The 20310-nt window shown below is 40.6% G+C and overlaps 1 protein-coding gene across 1 annotated transcript in view; it reads left to right on the forward strand.

Annotated features, from left to right (window-relative positions):
* Positions 1 to 13334, forward strand: part of FAM120C (family with sequence similarity 120 member C) — a 124731-nt gene extending 111397 nt beyond the window's left edge. Inside the window, exons 14-16 of the mRNA XM_070366291.1 lie at positions 2584 to 2722; positions 3109 to 3166; positions 6716 to 13334. Coding sequence (XP_070222392.1) covers positions 2584 to 2722; positions 3109 to 3166; positions 6716 to 6967 — 449 coding nt within the window. The 3' untranslated portion in view covers positions 6968 to 13334. The remainder of the gene's footprint in view (positions 1 to 2583; positions 2723 to 3108; positions 3167 to 6715) is intronic.
* The last annotated feature ends 6976 nt before the right edge of the window (positions 13335 to 20310 follow it).

The raw sequence follows: 20310 nt of genomic DNA on the forward strand, positions 1-20310 counted from the left end.
TATCTGGACTGTGGCTTAATGACAAACAAGCACTCTTGCTTAGGTAGGTCAGGTACTGATCCTGATAATTCAAACAACCTTTTTCCCTGCTGAAACAGTATTTTAATGGGGACATTTTAACATGAAATGTCAAGATTCTGTGATGGGGTGAGAGTGGTATGGTTGAAGTGTGTGCTGTGTATTGCTCATCACTTTAAAAATAGTAAAGCTTGGAAGTTGAAATTTGTCTTAAATTTAGGGTCACAAAATTCAACATGGATGTTTTAGTTCAAGGATGTGCCTAGGTGAGCAGTGTAAATGTCTGCTCAGTTCACTTAGGTCATGATTAGGTCTCACAAACCAGGGAGCCAACCCTTCATTCCATCCTTTGAAGATGTTTTTACAGATGCCTGCTCTCATTCTTTACATGCTGATTTTATTGTGTCTCAGAAGATAGCTTTAATTAAGGCCAAGTTCTCAGAAGGTCCTCACCATTGTCCCAGCTCCCAGTGATAAAACCTAGTCTCCAGTTACTGGTGGCTCATGAGGAGCCTCCTGCCTTCTTAAAGGCCACAATAGGATCCCCAAATGCAAGTCTTTCTTGCCCTCTTAGGATTGGCTAGTCACCTAGTTCCTTAGACTCCCATTTTTATATAAATGAGGGGCTCTTTGCTAACAACCTGCTAAGTGAGTGAAGAGTTATTAATATTTGGGTTTTTCCATAAAATAAAGTTAAAGGCTTACTAACATTCCCTATCTTATGAAAGCTTTCTTTTGTGCCAAATTTCAGACCTGAGCTGTGCTTGTGAGCTCACACACAGAGTTGGAATTTCCTGTTTTAAGATGATATGCTATCTTGTCTTTAATTGCTTCTGGTTTTAAACTGTTACTGTTCTTACTTTGTAATCATAAATCACTGTTAGTTTGTTGTTGTTTAGTCACTAAGTTGTGTCAGCTCTTTGCGACCCCATAAATTGCAGCACACCAGGCTTCCCTGTCCTTCAGTGTCCCCCAGAGTTTGCTCAGACTCATGCCCATTGAGTCAGTGATGCCATCCAACCATCTCATTCTGTCTCCCCTTCTTCTGCCCTCAATCTTTCCCAGCATCAGGGTCTTTTCCAGTGAGTTGGCTGTTCGCATCAGGTGGCCAAAGTATTGGAGCTTCAGCATCAGTCTTTCCAATGAATATTCAGGACTGATGTCCTTTAGGATTGACTGGTTTGATCTCCTTGCTGTCCAAGAGACCCTCAAAAGTCTTCTCCAGCACAATTCGAAAGCATCAATTCTTCATTAAACTGTTAGTTTAATTTCATTATTTTTTGTTGTTTGGTTGTTTGACTAATCCTCCAGTGTGTAGTGACATGCATTTGAATCAAAAGTAGTTTTGGCCAGTTACATGAGGATGTATAAATTCATGTATCAGTTCAGTTCAGTTCAGTTGGTCAGTCGTGTACAACTCTTTGCCACCCCGTGGACTGCAGCATGCCAGGCCTCTCTGTAAATCACCAACTCCCAGAGTTGGTGACTCAAACTCGTGTCCATTGAGTCGGTGATGCCATCCAACCGTCTCATCCTCTGTCGTCCCCTTCTGCTCCTGCCCCCAATCCCTCCCAGCATCAGGGTCTTTTCCAATGAGTCAAATCTTCCATGAGGTGGCCAAAGTATCGGAGTTTCAGCTTTAGCATCATTCCTTCCAAAGAACACCCAGGGCTGATCTCCTAATTTAGAATGGACTGGTTGGATCTCCTTGCAATCCAAGGAACTCTCAAGAGTCTTCTCCAACACCACAGTTCAAAAGCATCAATTCTTCGGCACTCAGCTTTCTTTATAGTCCAGCTATCACATCCATACATGACTACTGGAAAAACCATAGCTTTGACTAGACGGACCTTTGTTGTCAAAGCAACGTCTCTGCTTTTTAATATCCTGTCTAGGTTGGTCATAACTTTTCTCCCAAGGAGTAAGCATCTTTTAATTTCATGGTTGCAGTCACCATGTGCAGTGATTTTGGAGCCCAAATAAATAAAGTATGCCACTGTTTCCACTGTTTCTTTATCTATTTGCCATGAAGTGATGGGACCAGATGCCATGGTCTTAGTTTTCTGAATGCTGAGCTTTAAGCCAACTTTTTCACTCTCCTCTTTTACTTTCATCAAGAGGCTCTTTAGTTCTTCACTTTCTGCCATAAGGGTGGTGTCATCTGCATATCTGAGGTTATTGATATTTCTTCCGGAAATACATGAATACATGTGTACATGAAATAAATTCATTTCCTGCTTTAAAAGGTAGTTTGGGCCTATAATTTTCCAATAGCTAGATCTTAAGACCTCATTCTCTCTCCACAAATATTGAATGCCTACTGTGTATAGGTTCTGTAGTTGAAAAATGAATTAGGCCCACCCCACTTGCTAAGTGGATGTATGTAGATTTTCAACCCCTTCCTCTGAAATTTGCTTCCACCATGACCCTTTGTTGTTATCACAGTCTTTTTATCATAGAGAAATGGAAAAATACATAGAGTAGGTGGGCTGTGGATCTTTTATTCCACCTCTTATCCTACCTTGCACTTGCCATTCACTGCTGCCATTGTTCCTCTCTTTCTAGGACTCCATCCAATCCCACCCCAAGGAGGAAAACTGGAGATTGCTGGGATGGTTGTAGGCCAGTGGGCTGGCAGCAGATCCTCCAGGGGGCGAGGCTCCTTTGGCATGCAAGTGGTTTCTGTCGGTGGGCCAGGAAAGGGGTATGTATTTGAATAGGTTGGTATAAGCTTGTATCAATCGAGGTGCTCTTGGGAAAATGCCCAGCTATTGAACCCTTTTATTAACGTAAGAGGCATGAACTAACTTTGCATTTTTAAAGCCAGTTTTCAGTTGAGTTCAGTAAACATATAATAAATGCCCTGCCTTGAAACAGTCTTTCCCCTAGAGGGGGACTTGGGACACAGGACAATTCAGTATAACATAGAAGTGACAGATACAGGTTTACACTGGTAACACAGAGGAGAGGCATCTAACCTAAGAGGGTCAAACTTGCTAGTGGAGGTGAGTAGTTAATTAAGTGAAAATGGAGGTATGGGCTTTATGTGTTCCTCATGATCACTTTCCCCCCTCCCCTAACTTTCTCAAGGCATGGAAAAGAACAGACTGGTAGAGGAGCCAAAGGACACAAAAAAGGAAATAAACAAGTAAGTACCTTTTTGAGATGATCTACCTCTTCTGTTTTTTTTGTTGTTGTTGTTGTTTGCAAGAGATCACATCAGGCATGGAAACCTGGGAGCTTTCGTAGCTTCTCCCAGCATTTGATTTCATCTGCCTACTCTCTAGCAGTCTTTTGAGGGTTAACCTGCCCAGGCTGTTCCCACAGGGCTGCAGAGTGTTATCCTTTTCCCTGAGTGAGGCCACAAAATAGAAACCTGGTACTGTGTCCTAAAGACCTGCACTTAGCAAAGCATTACTACATGAACCATAAGGAGGCCAAAGTGAAATTAACAGTGGGATTCCAACAGCACACCTCAGTTTCTGTGGTGCTACCAGAGATGCTTAGAAAATTGGACTTTTGCCTTTGCTGATGATGGGAGAGGAGGAGGCACTGCCATTCTGCTTATTCTTGATGGTTCAGAATGGTCTGAGACTCACTGGTCTTCAAATTCACTGGTCCCCCATCCCCCTGTAGAGATCCAAAATCTTGTACTGGCTTCAGACCGCTGGGCTCCTCATAGCATAGTAACTATCATGTCTTAAGTGCCTGCATTCTCCAAAGGCCTCTACTAGACATTTTACATGTGGTTTCTAATCCTCACAAAGGTCGTTGATGAGACCATACTGCAAGGCCATTTTATCATCAGTCCTCAATTCCAGCTCAGCTCTCATGTATATAGCCAGCACTCATTGCATCCATGTTACTCCCATTTTCTAATGTTTTCGCAAGGAATACAAATTTGCTTTAATGTTATTTTGAGTCCAATATGAAACTACAGTGATAAGTCCCCTACACAACATATTTTGTAATGTACTCCAAAGCCAGAAAGCAATGACTTTGGGTTTTTCCAAAGCTTCTCAGCTTTTTCCAGAAACTGCTCAGTAAGGGAAAAGGGATTGCACTGTGCAGGAACAGATCACTCGGGTTGTCTCCCATAAGGTAGTACCCTATAAGATAGCCCTTTCATAAGGTTGGAGAAGGGAATGGCAAACCAATCCAGTATTCTTGCCTGGAAAATCCCATGGACAGAGGAGCCTGGTGGGCTACAGTCCATAGGGTCACAAAGAGTCGAACATGACTGAGCACACATAAACATACACATACACATACACATACACATACACAAGGTAGTACAGCCTTGATGAATTCACCATGATTCAGGGACTGATCAGTAGGCATACAGCCTAAAAAACTTGATATCTTTGGTGCAATCATAGTGGATCCATCTTTCAGTGGTTGGCTCACATTAACCAACATCACAGAAATAGCTTTGTGGATATGGCTAAAGGAGTGGGGGAGGGGACGAGAAGGGAGAAGGTGAAAGGTAAAGTACTAATTTACAGTGGAAAGAAATAATTATCACAATATATTGTATACTTTTTCCTAGTCACTCTTATAAATACATGTATTTATTATTCCCATTTTAAACAGGAGAAAACTGAGGCTCAGAAGAATGAAGCATCTTGACCATCAAGTTAGTATTAGAGTTGGCATTCTAGCTTGAGCTGACTGATTCCAAAGCCCTGTACTGTGCTAATTCTGATACAGTATAACAACTGTAATTGTTAGACAAGATTCATACCTAGGCCTGCCTGACTCTTATATGCATGCTCTTAACCATGTCTAATCAGAGCTTTCTTTCTCTAAGAGCAAGCTGCCAAGGAGGCCATGGTATCAGAAGTTTGCTTGAGGGTGTGGAATCAGAACAATAATATTAGCTACCAATTATTGAGTTCTTACAGCATGCCAGACGCCACCATGCTTTACATGGTGTGTGTCATTGAATCCTTATATGAACCTGTGATATAGATATTATTCTCTCTTATTTATGGATACCTAGTTTATGGATATTCTCTCTGGTTTATTTGATATCTAGTTAATATATACTATTCAGTTCAGTCACTCAGTCGTGTCAGACTCTGCAACCCCATGGACTGCAGCATGCCAGACTTCCTTGTGCATTACCAACTCCTGGAGCTTGCTCAAACTCATGTCCATCGAGTCAGTGATACCATCCAACCATCTCATCCTCTGTCATATACTATTATTCTCTTCTAGATGGGGAAACTAGGGGGAAAAAAGGAATGATAGATGATCTTAAATTCCTCTTAGCTAAGATTTCTGGGGGTACTATTACCTACTTTAGAGGTACCCTGGCCAAGGAAATCCTTACATTGACTTTGTTTGTAGCTAAGGCATCTTCCCATCTGAGATAATTGTTCCAGTTTATTAAATATTCCATTACAGTCCTATCTTCATGAGATTATTTCTAGGTCAGTGGAGTTTTGTGTATTCTCAAATTCTTCAGTCCCATATTTATTATGTTTTTATTTCTTTGTTGACTCACATGGCTAATTCCTTCCATTACTAGTTTCGTCTTATTTCCAGGTTCTTGAGAAGAACTTCACAGTAACCTCTATGTTGTATAGGTATTGGAGACAAATGATCTAGCATTGAATCTGGTAGTGCCACTTACCAGTTTTGTAACTTTGGGCAAGTTACTTACCCTCTCTGTGCCCTAGTTCCCTCATCTATAAAAATGAAAGAATTGGTATCTACTTCAGAATTATTCTGAGTGTTAAATGAGGTAATATAGTGAAGTATTTAACATAGAACCTGGTACATGGGAAGTGCTCAATAAATATTGGTAGTTATTATCTATAATGACCACATATTCAATGGGCATTAGATTTCCATTATGTATGGTGTCAGTGGAAAGAACATGTCTTTGGAATAAAACAGACTTGGATGCAAATCTGGGTATGCCAATGGCCTTGAGCAAGTCATTTTACTTTTTTGAGCCTCATTTGTCTTTCTTATCTGTGAAACCAACATCAGAATACCTGGCATGTCCAACCACTTAATAATCAGAAACTCCTATTATTCCTAATAATACTCATTGGGAGCCAGTACTGTACTTCAAGGTCATGCAGTTCATGGCATTAGCATTTCAGGAGCAGTTACCATTGCTGAAATTAAAACCAAGTGATTGTTTTTAGTTATGAAAGATTCTGTGAAATATTACACATAGATCTTATTGTTTGTTTTCTTTTCCTTTCATTTACAAACCCAGCTGTCAGTATTGGATGGCTGCATGGAAGTTAAGAGAATAAACTTTAGAGACTGACTGACCTGGAGTGGAATCCTGGCCCCACTACTTTCTACTTGTATCTCCTTAAGCAAGTTACTTTAATCTTTTTGAGCCTCAGCTTCCTCATCTGTAAATGGGATGTCATAATATCTACCATTTAAGGTGCCTTTTGGCATTTGAAAAAATACATTGTAAAACTTGGTAAATAGTAGCTGGGCCATTATTGTGTTGTTGTCATTGCCATTAGATTCGAGTTAGATCCTTTTGTTGTCACCCTAAGTTCTCCAGACAGTGTCAGAGTGTACTAGGTGCTAACAAGCTTTGGGCTTTCTGGTGTTTTTTAAGAGCTGAAGCAGTTTCCACAGGCTAGCTTATAAACATGCTTGGGAAGGATCAGCTAGTTTTGGGATTACCATTCCTACTGACTATCTCTGTTTTTGACAGAGCTCTTCAGATGGAGTTTCTAAATCCCTGGAGCCTCAACAAGGTCGGTCTAGCTCACAGGTAGATGGAAACAGTGGCACATTGATCAAGGAAGAGAAGAATGATCATCTTCCATCTCCATCACAGTCTGCCTTATCCAGAGACAACAGTGTGTGTAATAACGGTAACCGGTACTTCCCTGGGAAGAATGGCGAGAAGAACCACTTACAAGAGCAAAAGCTAGGAACTGTGACACAACAGAAAGAGGAGTAACAAGCAAGAAGATGGCTTCAGCAGATCAGGAAGAGGGGAAAACCTATACTTCTCTGATTGTAGGCCTAAGTTAGAGGAGGACATGAAATGCTTATCCTAGTTTTGTTCAGGATTTTGATGAGGGTGTTCTTTGGTATCCATCTTTTCCCCTTCCCTGTCTTTTTCTGGGCTTCCAGACTCAGCAGTCTGTTTCTAGAGAAGCTCTGATCAAATATGAATGACAACAAGACTAGTTCCTATTCTCAAATTGAATATATAGTGCCAATATTGTCTTTACCTCCCCTGGGAGGCTATTAAGGCACAGACTATTGGGTATCATCACGTAAGGACCTACAGAAAAGTCTAGCTTTGGTTTTCTGAGTCTTTATTATGATGTTCATTTACAAAACCCATGGGATGGTGGATACAGCTACTTATGGCTTCCTAACTTGGTTTTTTCTTTATGAACTGGTAGGGCCTTCATATATAATCAGTATCCACATCCTTCTAACTCTTTTCCCCATTCACCTATGCCAGGGATTTGTACTACCGCCTCTAGCTCTGGCCTGACAATCAGATAGGTAGATGTTTTCAGGGAAGTGAGGTAGTATTGGTTATTTTTTTTATTCTTTTTTTAATTTTATACACTTAAAATAACTACCAATGGCCTTTGTACTGGGGGATTCAAGTGAGTCGAAAAAGTACTGGGCAGATTTTTCCTGCCTCTGAACTAAAGCATTATTTGTAAAATAGAAGATGTGGTGCAGTTCACCCACTCCCTGCAAGGGTGGGAATCAATGTAATTAAATGATGTTCTAAAGGGAACTCAAAAGACTGTGTGCGTGCGTGCGTGTGTGTGTGTGTCTATCTGTCTGTGTTCGGATGTTTGGGTGGATGTATATATGAATGTGTATATCTATATGCATACACATACCCTTTATATAAAGAGACAGATCTATTTATCTATATATATTTTATATATATATATATAAATATATGTGTATGTATGTATATATAAATATATATATGTTGTGTGTATGTGTATATATATATATATATATATATATGCACACACATACATACATGATGATGTCCCAGAAGATTTACTGAATTTCCCAGAAATGCTTCCACTGCTATGGAGTGGTGGGTTTCAGAAGACCACATTTTAGAAATCCTTACTAAGTCGTAGCCCATCACAATTACAAGAAGATGGGCTTCTCTAAGCAGACAAAAAGTACTTTCCAGAGATTGCCTGTTCAGAACAACAAACAGTTGGATTGTTACAAGCTTAATCTTGATCAGAGTCCTCACATCCCCTATGGTAAAAACAGGAGATTGGAGTAGGATTGGGAAGAGTTGGGCATTTTCTTATGAAGGAGCAGCCTGGTTGGGAGAGAGAAGGGGGGTGGAAGGTAATTACCAGGGCTTGCAGCCAGTTTGGGGAAATCTTATCTGAAACTCTAGCATCAAACTGGCCTTAGGCTAGAATTGATTGCCATGCATCCCTGAAGGACAGTGGGTAGGGAAGTGTGAGGAAATCGACAATTTGATTTTACATGCCTAGATTGTTTCATTTATTCATTGACATTTTGACTACTGGATCTTTTCATTTGCTTTGCAAGGAAGACTTCAGAGGACTCTGGCCTGGGCCAACAGGGATGTTCTATGAAAGGTTCCCGGCCCCCAGGTAAGATCAGAATCTGCCCAGGACAAAGAGTCTGTTACTCTTTGCCAGAAATACTCTTGAGACAACCTTGCACTTCCAGTTTCCCTCCTCAGCAGCCTAAGTATAAGGGATGGGAACATGACTTGCAACAGATTAGCATGTGTCTTCATTCAGGAATTGAGGCTTTTAGCCTCATACACCTCCTTTTGGGCTTTGGAATATTCTTGCCCAAGAAGTACCATTTCTACAGGAACACAACTGACTAGACTTCTAGCAGGGTCCTCTCTCTTTTTGAAAAACCTCATGCACCTTAACCCAGAGCAGGTCCTTGGTGACATTTTTCCAGACAACCAGAAAGGTGTTTGCTTACTGCCCACTTACAGTAAGTGTATCATCATGAAAGATTAAAGATGTCTCAGACTGTTTTATCCTAGTCTGGCCCAGTTTAAGAGAACCCACAGTTTGCAGAGGTGGGGAGGTCTAGAATGCCTCTTCCCCTACCCAGACACTTCTTACATAAGCCAGAGCAGGATGACAAGAATGCATACCCAGGCAAATGTAACCAGTGATAAAGTGTACAAAAGCTTCCTCTATGGAATTGGCTCCCCTAGTTTTCCCCGCTCTTCTCCTAGCCTGCCCAGCCTTTCACAACATCTTGACGGTTAGGACTTCTGTTTCCAGCAAGAGAAGGATTTAATAGCGAACTTACATGACTTGGAAATTTCTTTCTGGAACCACAGAGGGAGGAATCCTTTGGAGCTCTAAAGGTAACCAGAATCACCGAGCTGTGTTAACTAGCTAGCTAGCTCCATTTTCTATTAGGAACTACTTGGAGTTATATGGAAAGGTATTTTCTTCAGCTGCTGTTTCTGTGAATCTTGAATCTATTTGATACGATCAAATGACAGTATTGTTAACTCTCACAGCATTAAGAAGATATATTATTTTGTAGGCATTCACTGTGAGAAGTAAAACAGCTATTTGACAGGGATGATTCCAGTTTGCCAAAAGGCTTGCTTTTCTCCCTTCCACACACCTCCACTTTCTCCTAGCCTGGCCCAGGATGAAACAAGTGACTCACTTCCAACTTTGATTTTTATTTAGATTCAGAATTTTGGGTTTGTAAGGTTACAAGAAAGAACTATAAAGGGCCATAGTCCTATATTTTATCTGCCAAGACATATAATTTAGAAGTCAGAAAGACTAAGGTTTATCACTGGAAGATTAAGTTTTTCTAGTTTCAAGATCAACTTTTTCTAATTTCTTTCAAATTAGGGATCTGAGTCTGCTCTTTGTTGTGAGTACCACTTGAAGAGACTGTCATCCTTCATTTAAGGTTCAATTTCTGACTATAATGTGGCCTTTCTTGAACAAAGTCATACATCATTTAGGAACCCCCAGGAATGACCCCTTTACTTTGTAAGGCCATAAGCAAAAGCACCCCGGATATATACAGCCACAGATCCTCAAGGACTTGCAGTTCTTGATTTCTGCTGGTGTATCTTGGGGTCAGCCTATAACTCCCACCCTTATTCAGTGGCCAGTCTAGTCTGGACCAGGCCTGATAAAACTTCTGCTCACTTGTACCATTTTCATTCTAAGCCAGTAGGACTTTGGGTAGATTTTAAAACCCAAGAAATGGCACTTGCTTTGGCTAGTGACATTTGATTTTTGTCTGCATCTTGATTTCCTGGCATCATTGGCCAAGTCACATTAACTTGTTTTAATCACTGAGAAAAACAGTCATGTAAGGCATTAGTGTGGTTAAGAAGGGGCTTGGGGAAAGAACGTTTATGTAGGGTAGAAAGAATGTGGAAGTAACTGCTTGGCTATAGAGATCCAGTCCACTGGAACCTTAGAAGGCTTCTGTAAGCATGTCAGTGCTACCCTTTCAGCCTTTAAGACTCCCCACCCCACATTGAAATGACAGTACAAGTAGACCACAGTTTAAGTAGTTAGTTAATTCTACTAAGGTTTAATCATTTTACTTGTTCAGTTCCTAATGCATATTTCCCAAATATGCTTGGGGTTTCAGGGGGTAAGTTCTCACTATTCCATTGTGTGTCACCCTATATTTTTCTCCCTTTTGTGACTTTGGCACCTTCTTTTATTTGACTTTCCATTTTCTTTTCCCTTAGCTTATTGCTATAGTCTGCTGGTGCAGGTAGAGCTCAGTGTACCTATTCCCCTATTACTGCTAATTATCTTCAGGATTGTCAGAGGTTATTTTGCTGTTCTAAGAAAAGAACTTCATATTTTTTTTACAAAACATTTTTTCCAAGGTAAAAGCAAAATAAAATACCCCCTGTGCTAGGGTGCCCACTGCAGCTTTTGACATTGCCCTTGTACTTTTTTATAGATGCTCTCTTTGTCCGTGTTGGTAGTAACTGATGACTAGTGGATTTTCATGTAAATGAAACAAATTACATATTTCAGTTTTTATTAATTGTTCATAACCCCGCCAAAGCTGATGAATTCATTTTAGTTACTTCCCAGAAGATACTTCCTCAGCCACCTTTTATTTTATTCTATTCTATTTCTAGAATAACATACTAGGTAAAGAAACTTTAACTACAAGGATTCATTGATTTTTAGTGCTCCCTGATAAATGATGTTATTGACAAAAGTAAAATCTTTCATTGTTTTTTCCTGTGTTAATCTCTCTTCTCCTGTGCTCTTGACAGTGTGTTTAGTGGATGGATAATATGTATTTCTCTTCCAAATTCCCTGCCTTTTTGGCCCAACTCACCACAAAAGCTCCATAGTTTATTAATGTAAGTTTGAATGGATGCTTCTTAGGGGAAACTGCAGGAGTTAAGGAAAGTGTTTCAGAAAGGAATGAAAATGTCTCAGGAGTTGTTCTGTGATGGAAATTGGTCTGGTGTTCTGTTAATGCTGATGGAAAGAAACTTACAGTGCTTAATAAAAGTCTATTCTTTCAGTTAAAAAATGTGAAATAATTTTGGGTGTGTGAAGTTTAATTTCTTTTCCCATTTCTGGACTTTTTTCTGTAAATGGAGGATATACTTGTCTCAATTTAAAAGTGTTACACAGAGACTTAGAAGCCTGTTTGTAGTTGAACATTAGGGCAAGGGAGCCAGTACAAGAATCATTAAAAGGAAAGGCATATTTTTTAATATAAATTTATTTATTTTAATTGGAGGTTAATTACTTTACAATATTGTATTGGTTTTGCCATACATCAACATGAATCTGCCACAGGTGTATACGTGTTCCCCATCCTGAACCCCCCTCCCACCTCCCTCACTGTACCATCCCTCTGGGTCATATTTAGCTTCCTGCTGAACTTCTTTATTTGGATGTTCTAAAGGCACCTTTGACTTCACATTTCCCAAACTAAACCTATCTTCTCTTCCAAAGCCTGCTTCTCTCCATGAGTGACACTACCTTCTACTCAATTGTCTATGCCACAAACCAACCTGGGAGTTATCCTTGATGCATGCCTTTCCCTCATTTCTCAAGTCCAGTTTATGACAAGATCTGTTGGTAACACTCAACCATCTTTCTTTTTCTCACATCTGTCTCTTTTATCTCCCCACTTGCTGTGGTTTAGTTCAGGCCTCCTTATGTCTCACCTGAATTGGTGTAGTTGCTCCTCTGCCTTATTCCTAACCAGGCAACTGTGAGCAAATTTTATGTCTATGTGTATGTACCTTTTTCCAGTGAAAGGGTGTGTACCTTCTTCTATTGCTTAAAGAAGTCTTAAGAAGTTAAGAACCACTGCTTTAATCCATCATGCTTATCAGCTTCCAGAGGAATCTGTCCTGACATGCTACATGCCGCTTCCATGGTGCCTTCATGATCTGGCAGCCTTATTTCCTGCCACCCCAACTTACTCTAGCTACACTAAAGCGCATCCTACACATTACACTGTTAATATCCATTTCTTCTCATTTGCTTATATCATTTCCTAGAATCCCTCTCTCTCCTTGTCTCTGGTGCAGTGTCAACTTTTCCCTCCAGATTCAGCTCATGTCTTTTGGGTTCTTTTCCTGATCCCTTACTGGGGTCCCTGTACAGACTCACCATAGCCAGTCCCTGTAGCACTTCACTGCATCTCTGCCACTAGACTAAACTTGAACAACTTTGTCTTGGCATCTACCACCGTGCATGCACTTAGAAATGTTTGATGACTAAATTAAGGACAGCTAAAACACGTTTGAAAATGTTACATGGTGCAAAACAGATTGTAGATTTTTGAGGCAGAGGATGTGTTAGTGACAAAGTGCAGGAAGATTGAATATGAATGTTCATCACTGAATGCTGTTCATTTAAATGTGCTTTTAAATGGGGCTCTTAAAAAAAAAAAAGAATCCTGACTTCCCTGGTGGTTCAGTGGTAAAGAATCTACGTATCAATGCAGGACACAGATTCCATCCCTGATCGGGAAAATCCCACATGCTACAGAGCAACTAAGTTCATGCGCCACAACTATTGAGCCTGTGCTCTAGAGCCTGGGAGCTGCAACTACTGAAGCTCATGTACCCTAGAGCCAGTACTCCACAACAACAACAGAGACCACCGAAATGAGAAGCCTGCACACCTCAACTAAAGAGTATCCCCTGCTCACCGCAACTAGAGAAAAGCTTGCACAGCAGTGAAGACCCAGCACAGCCAAAAATAAAAATAAAATTTTAAAGAGTTAAAATAAAAAATAAAAAAATTAAAAAAGAGTTCTGAGTCATCTTTGAGCAATAGACTGATGCTTAAAGCAGAATCTGAAGCCAGAACTCTAGAGTAGATTCTTACTTTACTGCTTCTGCTAAGTGTTGCTAGCTAGGCTTGACCTCCATGACTGCTCTGTGCCCTGTGTGTACAGGTTGTAGAAGGAAACAGCTGAGCCTAAAGGCAAGCATTAGAGGTTACTGAAGTTTGTAACCACTTTCCCTTAAATGAAAACTCGTTTGTAAAACTTTGTTTTATAGTTGGTTCATTATGGCTATAGATGTCTTTTCCTAACCTTTGTTCTCTAGGTGTTGGGTCTCAGAATTTGATAGTGGGAGCCTTGATAATCTGTTCATCTTTTAAACCTTGCTAATAAAGATGAATAAATGTTTACATAGACATCAACTAGTCTAACCAGATGGGCCAAAGAGGTCACTTTTCAGAACCTGTTTTCATATCTAAACTGAGTCACTGCAGACTAATACAGAGCTCATCCTTTTCCCAAAAAAACCTACTATCTCTGCAATACTTTTAGGGTTTGACATCATTGGGAAGGCACAGTGCAATTTAAGAAATAGATTGTTACATCCACCATGGATAGAAGAGTACTTATTCATATAGTGATACATGTGCCTTTCCTTTTTCACTAGTTTCATATTCCTAGGCTTTCCTTTTGTTTTTGTGGTGCTTATAAGGAAAACAGGCAGAATCCAATAAGAAAGTTCTAGTCAGTTGAAAAGACTTTAAAATCAGAAAGTTTCTTGCTGTCATAGGATGAGCAAATGAGGGATTAACCGCAGAAACTGGACATTCAAAATACCTCTCCTAAAAACCAGTCCCACAATCCTATTTTGGCAGAATATGTGAAGAGGAGACCCAGTTTCTAAATGAAGAAACTTTGCCTTTTCTCTCTCATGTTGAAAAGTTGACATATAATGTAGGTGATACTCTGTCCCTTAACTATGCCTTTTTTGACTTTGTATATGTTGAGATATCTTTCGAGGAACATGTGTCAAGCAGGAACCTTGGCATGGATTTGGTTTCAGTTGTTTTAAGGCTTAAGGAAATGCCTTTATTAGCTTTCCAAACTTTTTTTTTATATATGAATACAACAGACTGAGGAGCTGGATCTTCTGCTGTACTCACATGCCTAAAGCTATCATTACTGTCTTGGACAAAGTGGCAAAAGATAACATAAAATCTTTGTTGTGAATTAGTCAGTAGGGTCTGACACATGCTAACAAGGTTCCTGACTAGTGCCTCAGTATTTCAGCACCTTAAGCATGATAAGGGCTTCCCTGGTGGCTCAGACAGTAAAGCATCTGCCTGCAATACAGGAGACCTGGGTTCAATCCCTGGGTCGGGAAGATCCCCTGGAGAAGGAAATGGCAACCCACTCCAGTACTCTTGCCTGGAAAATTCCATGGACAGAGAAGCCTGGTAGGCTACAGTCCATGGGATCACAAAGAGTCAGACATGACTGAGCAACTCCACTTCAAGCATGATAAAATTCAGTCAACAATAAAGTGAGTGTTTCAACTAGAAAAAAGAATTTAATAGTGGGAAATCTTTACATTTGGCCTTTAAAAGTTACTGTTAACTGAGGACCTATTAGGTACCAAGCATAGGACTAGGTTTCTCAGGTGATGCTAGTGGTAAAGAACATGTCTGCCAACGTAGGAGACATAAGAGACGCGGGTTCAGTCCTTGGGTTGGGAAGATCCCCTGGAGGAGGGCATGGCAACCCACTCCAGTGTTCTTCCCTAGTGAATCCTATGGACAGAGAATCCTGGTGGGCTACAGTCCATGGGGTTGCAGAGTCAGACACTACTAAAGTGACTTAATACAGTACTGAGAGTTAACTTTGGCAGGTTGATAAGGAGTCCAAGCCTAAGGCCCCTTTATGGAGGAGGTAAGCATTCTTTTTCACATTCTTTTGCTATAGACAAATAGGCCTTGTAGGCAGCAGTATTTCTTGTTCAAGGACATGCCTCTTTTTGAGCTTTGGATGTATTTTATGGGGAAAGTCTGGGTAAAAACTTCCACAGCCTTGGGCTCTGGATTAACCTGTTCCTTCTGACTAATCTAGTGCTGATGTCATCCCAGGATGTATGTTACAGGAAAGGGTCAGCAAAGTTCTCACAGCCTTAAGGTATTTTTTGTCTATTCTCAGATGTATATAAGGCCCTACTTAAATTAGTGAGGTGCGTACTCTTCTGCCCCCTTCTGATATCTATGTCAGAAGCTTTTTCTGTCACTTTCACTTTAAATAAAATCTACACAAAGCTCTGAGTGACTGAGACTGTCTTTGGTCCCAGAGTTAAATCTCCTTCGGAGACCATGAATCCAGCGGCACTGTTCACTGTTTACCAATAAGCTATCATCTTTGGTGCTCGTCCAGGATCTTCAAGACAAGGTAAGGACACTTGGAGTTCTAGTTCTTTTGTTGTCCTAGTAAACACGTTTTCTGCTTTGTTAACTCTACAGTGTGCCTGTGCAAGTGATTGACTGAAAGCCAGAAATGCACAAAACAAGTGCGAAGCGAGAGTAGAGCCCAGTTTGTGTTTCCGTGGCACCTCATAATGACTGAGGGCAGCCCCAAAAGGGGAGCCTGTCAGGGATTTATACTGAACTGGTGATACCCAGAGGCAGCCAACGTCCCTGTGAGGGGAGTAGCCTGAAATGGGTGAAGTGTGTGGACCAAACTTTCCTTTCTTGGTCACCTTTTCCTGGTCTTTTTGACCATTTTGTAACTGCCTGGAGAATTGAAACTACTAACCTAATCTGTCAAATCTAGACTTTCAAGGGACTTGCCATCTATTCTGTTACTGTGTACTATTACTTAGACCTCAAATTTGGATTGATAGTCACAAAGCACCTAGTCTTGCTAGAAGCCAAAAGTTACACCTGGATTGTCTTTTCATGCACTGCAGACAGGAGCACAATTGGGAGCTGGGTGGAGCTCTGACTCCAGGAACATTTCTCAGGCTAGAGGTTGTTCCCTTAGCTGCCTGCCTCGGGCCAACAACCTGAAAATGAATCCTTGTTACAGCTGTGCATCTGGTCTATATGGATGGAGGCACTCCATCTGTGGCAACTGTGAGATTTCTGAGGACACAGATTGGGAATTCCAGGATCTGGTCAGATTGGAAGTGTGATGGGCTTCATTTGGTAAGGCTGGCTCTTAGCGGACCAGAGGAGGTTCTCCAGTGGCTTTTGTCTCAACTCCTTAGATATTCTTTCTGTGTAATCTGTGAAAATGAACTGGAAGGATTGGCCCTAATAGCTCAACAAAAATCACTTTTTCCTCGCTGGCTGGCCCTTCACCACCTATTTTTTTTCTTATCACCCCGGCTGGCATCAGAGGAGGAGCAGAAATCATGCAAAGGCATTAATAGTGAGGAACTGGACATCAATCTGGGATGCCATCAGGACTACCCTCGCTGCATCTCCACCCCACCTTGGTGGTAGAATGGGGAGGGATGGTAATAAGACACCTGCATCGGTAAGTTCAATTTAGTTCAGTTGCTCAGTATTGTCCGACTCTTTGTGACCCCATGGACTGCAGCACACCAGGCTTTCCTGTCTATCACCAACTCCTGGAGCTTGCTCAAACTCATGTCCATCGAGTCAGTGATGCCATCCAACCATCTCATCCTCTGTTGTCCCCTTTTCCTCCTGCCTTCAATCTTTCACAGCTTCAGGGTCTTTTCCAAAGAGTCAGTTCTTCCCATCAGGTAGCCAAAGTATTGGAGCTTCAGCTTCAGCATCAATCCTGCCAGTGAATATTCAGGACTGATTTCCATTAGGATTGACTGGTTTGATCTCCTTGCTGTCCAAGGGACTCTGAAGAGTCTTCTCCAAAGCATTGTTCAAAAACATTAATTCTTCAGTGCTCAGCTTTCTTTATGGTCCAATTCTCACATCCATACATGACTACTGGAAAAACCATAGGTTTGACTAGACAGACCTTTGTCAGCAAAGTAATGTCTCTGCTTTTTAATATGCTGTCTAGGTTTATCATAGCTTTTCTTCCAAGGAACAAGTGTCTTAATTTCATGGCTGCAGTCACCATCTGCAATGATTTTGGAGCGCAAGAAAATAAAGTCTATCACTGTTTCCATTGTTTCCCCATCTATTTGCCATGAAGTGACGGAACCAGATGCCATTATCTTAGTTTATTGAATGTTGAAGTTTTAAGCCAGCTTTTTCACTTTGCTCTTTCACTTTCATCAAGGGGCTCTTTAGTTCCTCTTCACTTTCTGCCATAAGGGTGGTGTCATCTGCATATCTGAGGTTATTGATATTTCTCCCAGCAATCTTGATTTCAGCTTGTGCTTCATCCACCTTAGCATTTTGCATGATGTATTTGGAATATAAGTTTAAAAGCAGGGTGACAATATACAGCCTTGATGTACACCTTTCCCAATTTGGAATCATTCCACTGATCCATATCCAGTTCTAGCTGTTGCTTCTTGACCTGCATACAGATTTCTCAGGAGGCAGGTAAGGTGGTCTGGTATTACCATCTCTTTAAGAATGAATGTTCAACAGTTTGTTGTGATCCACATCGTCAAAGGCTTTAGCATACTCAATGAAGCAGAAGTAGATGTTCTTCTGGAACTCTCTTGCTTTCTCTATGATCTAACTGATGTTGGCAATTTGATCTCTGGTTCCTCTCTCTGCCTTTTCTAAATCCAACTTGAACATCTGGAACTTCTCAGTTCACGTATTGTGAAAGACTCGCTTGGAAAATTTTGAATATTTGCTGGCGTATGAGATAAATGCAATTATACAGTAGTTTGAACATTCTTTGGCATTGCCTTTCTTTGGGATTGCAATGAAAACTGACCTTTTCCAGTCCTGTGGCCACTGCTGAGTTTTCCAAATTTGCTGGCATGTTGAGTGCAGCACTTTCATCATCTTTTAGGATTTGAAATGACTCAGCTGGAATTCCATCACCTCCACTAACTTTGTTCATAGTGATGCTTCCTAAGGCCCACTTGACTTTGTACTCCAGGATGTCTGGCTCTAGGTGAGTTACCATACCAGCATGGTTATCCAAGTCATTAAGTTCTGTTTTGTATAGTTCTTCTGTGTATTCCTACCACCTCTTCTTAATATCTTCTGCTTCTATTAGGTCCATACTGTTTCTGTCCTTTATTGTGTCCATCTTTGCATGAAGTTTTCCCTTGGTAGCTCTAATTTTCTTGAAGAGATCTCTAGTCATTCCCATTCTATTGTCTTCCTCTATTTCTTTGCATTGATCACTTAGGAAGGCTTGCTTATCTCTCCTTGCTATTCTTTGGAACTCTGCATTCAGATGGATATATCTTTCCTTTTCTCCTTTACCTTTCACTTCTTTTCTCAGCTATTTGTAAGGCCTCCTCAGACAACCATTTTGCCTTTTTGTGTTTCTTTTTCTTGGGGATGGTTTTGATCACCGCCTCCTGTACAATGTTACAAATCTCCATCCATAGTTCTTCATGCATCCTATCAGATCTAATTCCTTGAATCTATTTGTCACCTCCATGGTGTAATCGTAAGAGATTTGATTTAGGTCATACCTGAATGGTCTAGTGGTTTTCCCTACTTTCTTCAATTTACATTTGAATTTTGCAATAAGGCATTCATGATCTGAGCCACAGTCAGCTCCTGGTCTTCTTTTTGCTGACTGTATAGAACTGCTCCATCTTTGGCTATGAAGAATATAATCTGTCTGATTTTGGTATTGGCCTTCGGGTGATATCCATGTGTATAGTCTTCTCTTGTGTTGTTGGAAAGGGTGTTTGCTATGACCAGTGTGGTCTGTTGGCAAAATTCTGTTAGCCTTTGCCCTGCTTCATTTTGTACTCCAAGGCCAAACTTGCCTGTTACTCCAGGGATCTCTTGACTTCCTCCTTTTGCATTCCAGTCCTCTATGATGAAAAAGACATTTTTTTTTTTTTTTTTTTGGTATTAGTTCTAGAAGGTCTTGTAGGTCTTCATAGAATTGTTCAGCTTCTTCAGCTTTAGTGGGGCATAGACTTGGATTACTGTTGGTAAGGGACAGTTTAACTCTGGCCAGGGAAGGAAGCTTAGGTGGAAGGCCTGTCTACACCCCTATCTAGAGCAGGGAGGGTCGCCTCCAGTAGAAAAAAGCCACGGCACTGGGCGCTGCTTTTTTCTCTCACAAATGGGAGCTAGCAGTCCTAAAACTACCCCCTTTGAATTGTATCTTGGAAAAACTGGGGTAAGTTTCATCCCCAGAGCCCAAAATGTCCCTTATATACAGGATTTCTTTAAGAGAAGACCTCACTTGCCCAGAGAGACAATCCCTGCTGGGACAACATCTTATCAATCAGTCTACCCCTGTCATCAGAGCCAATTTGAACACTCTGGTTTAAATTTTAGCTATGAAACTGTGACTACAAAAAGAAGAGATGACATTTTTGACACTGAATGGCCATGATATTTTTTAGACTCTGGAAAAAATAGGTTAAAATGAAATCTTTTTGAAATTGCAAAACCAGTTCTTCTAGCACATGCAATTAGGAAAAAGCTGACTTGTTAAAATACTTTTTTTGGAGCTCCGATCCTGCCTGAGAAACAGAAAACATGCCTGGGGAAGAAACTGAAGTTAACTCTTATCATGTCCTTGAGATACACAGCCCACTCTGTCTGGGACTCCAACCATGAGCAAGTTGGCAGAACTTCAAGCCAAGAAAAAAAAGGGGGGGAGCAAAGAGACATTTTATATTTCAAGTGGAAAACTGTCAGGTCTCTGTGTGTGTCTTTGTCCTTGGACAATATTGCTGAAGCCTAATTGGCCTAGAGAGAAGTAAGCACTTAGAAATCAAACAATTCTAAATTCAAAAAAATTAAAATGAATTTCAGGCTTGTGTAAACTGGGAAATATTCACTATTGAATTAATATCTAGTATTGATGTTTGCTTATTGACCTAATTAACATAGACATTGTGAAGATACTTTTGCAAATGACATAGCTTTGGGTGATTTATATTTACCAATC

Source organism: Bos mutus, chromosome X, assembly GCF_027580195.1.
Source record: "Bos mutus isolate GX-2022 chromosome X, NWIPB_WYAK_1.1, whole genome shotgun sequence".
Lineage (NCBI taxonomy): Eukaryota > Metazoa > Chordata > Mammalia > Artiodactyla > Bovidae > Bos > Bos mutus.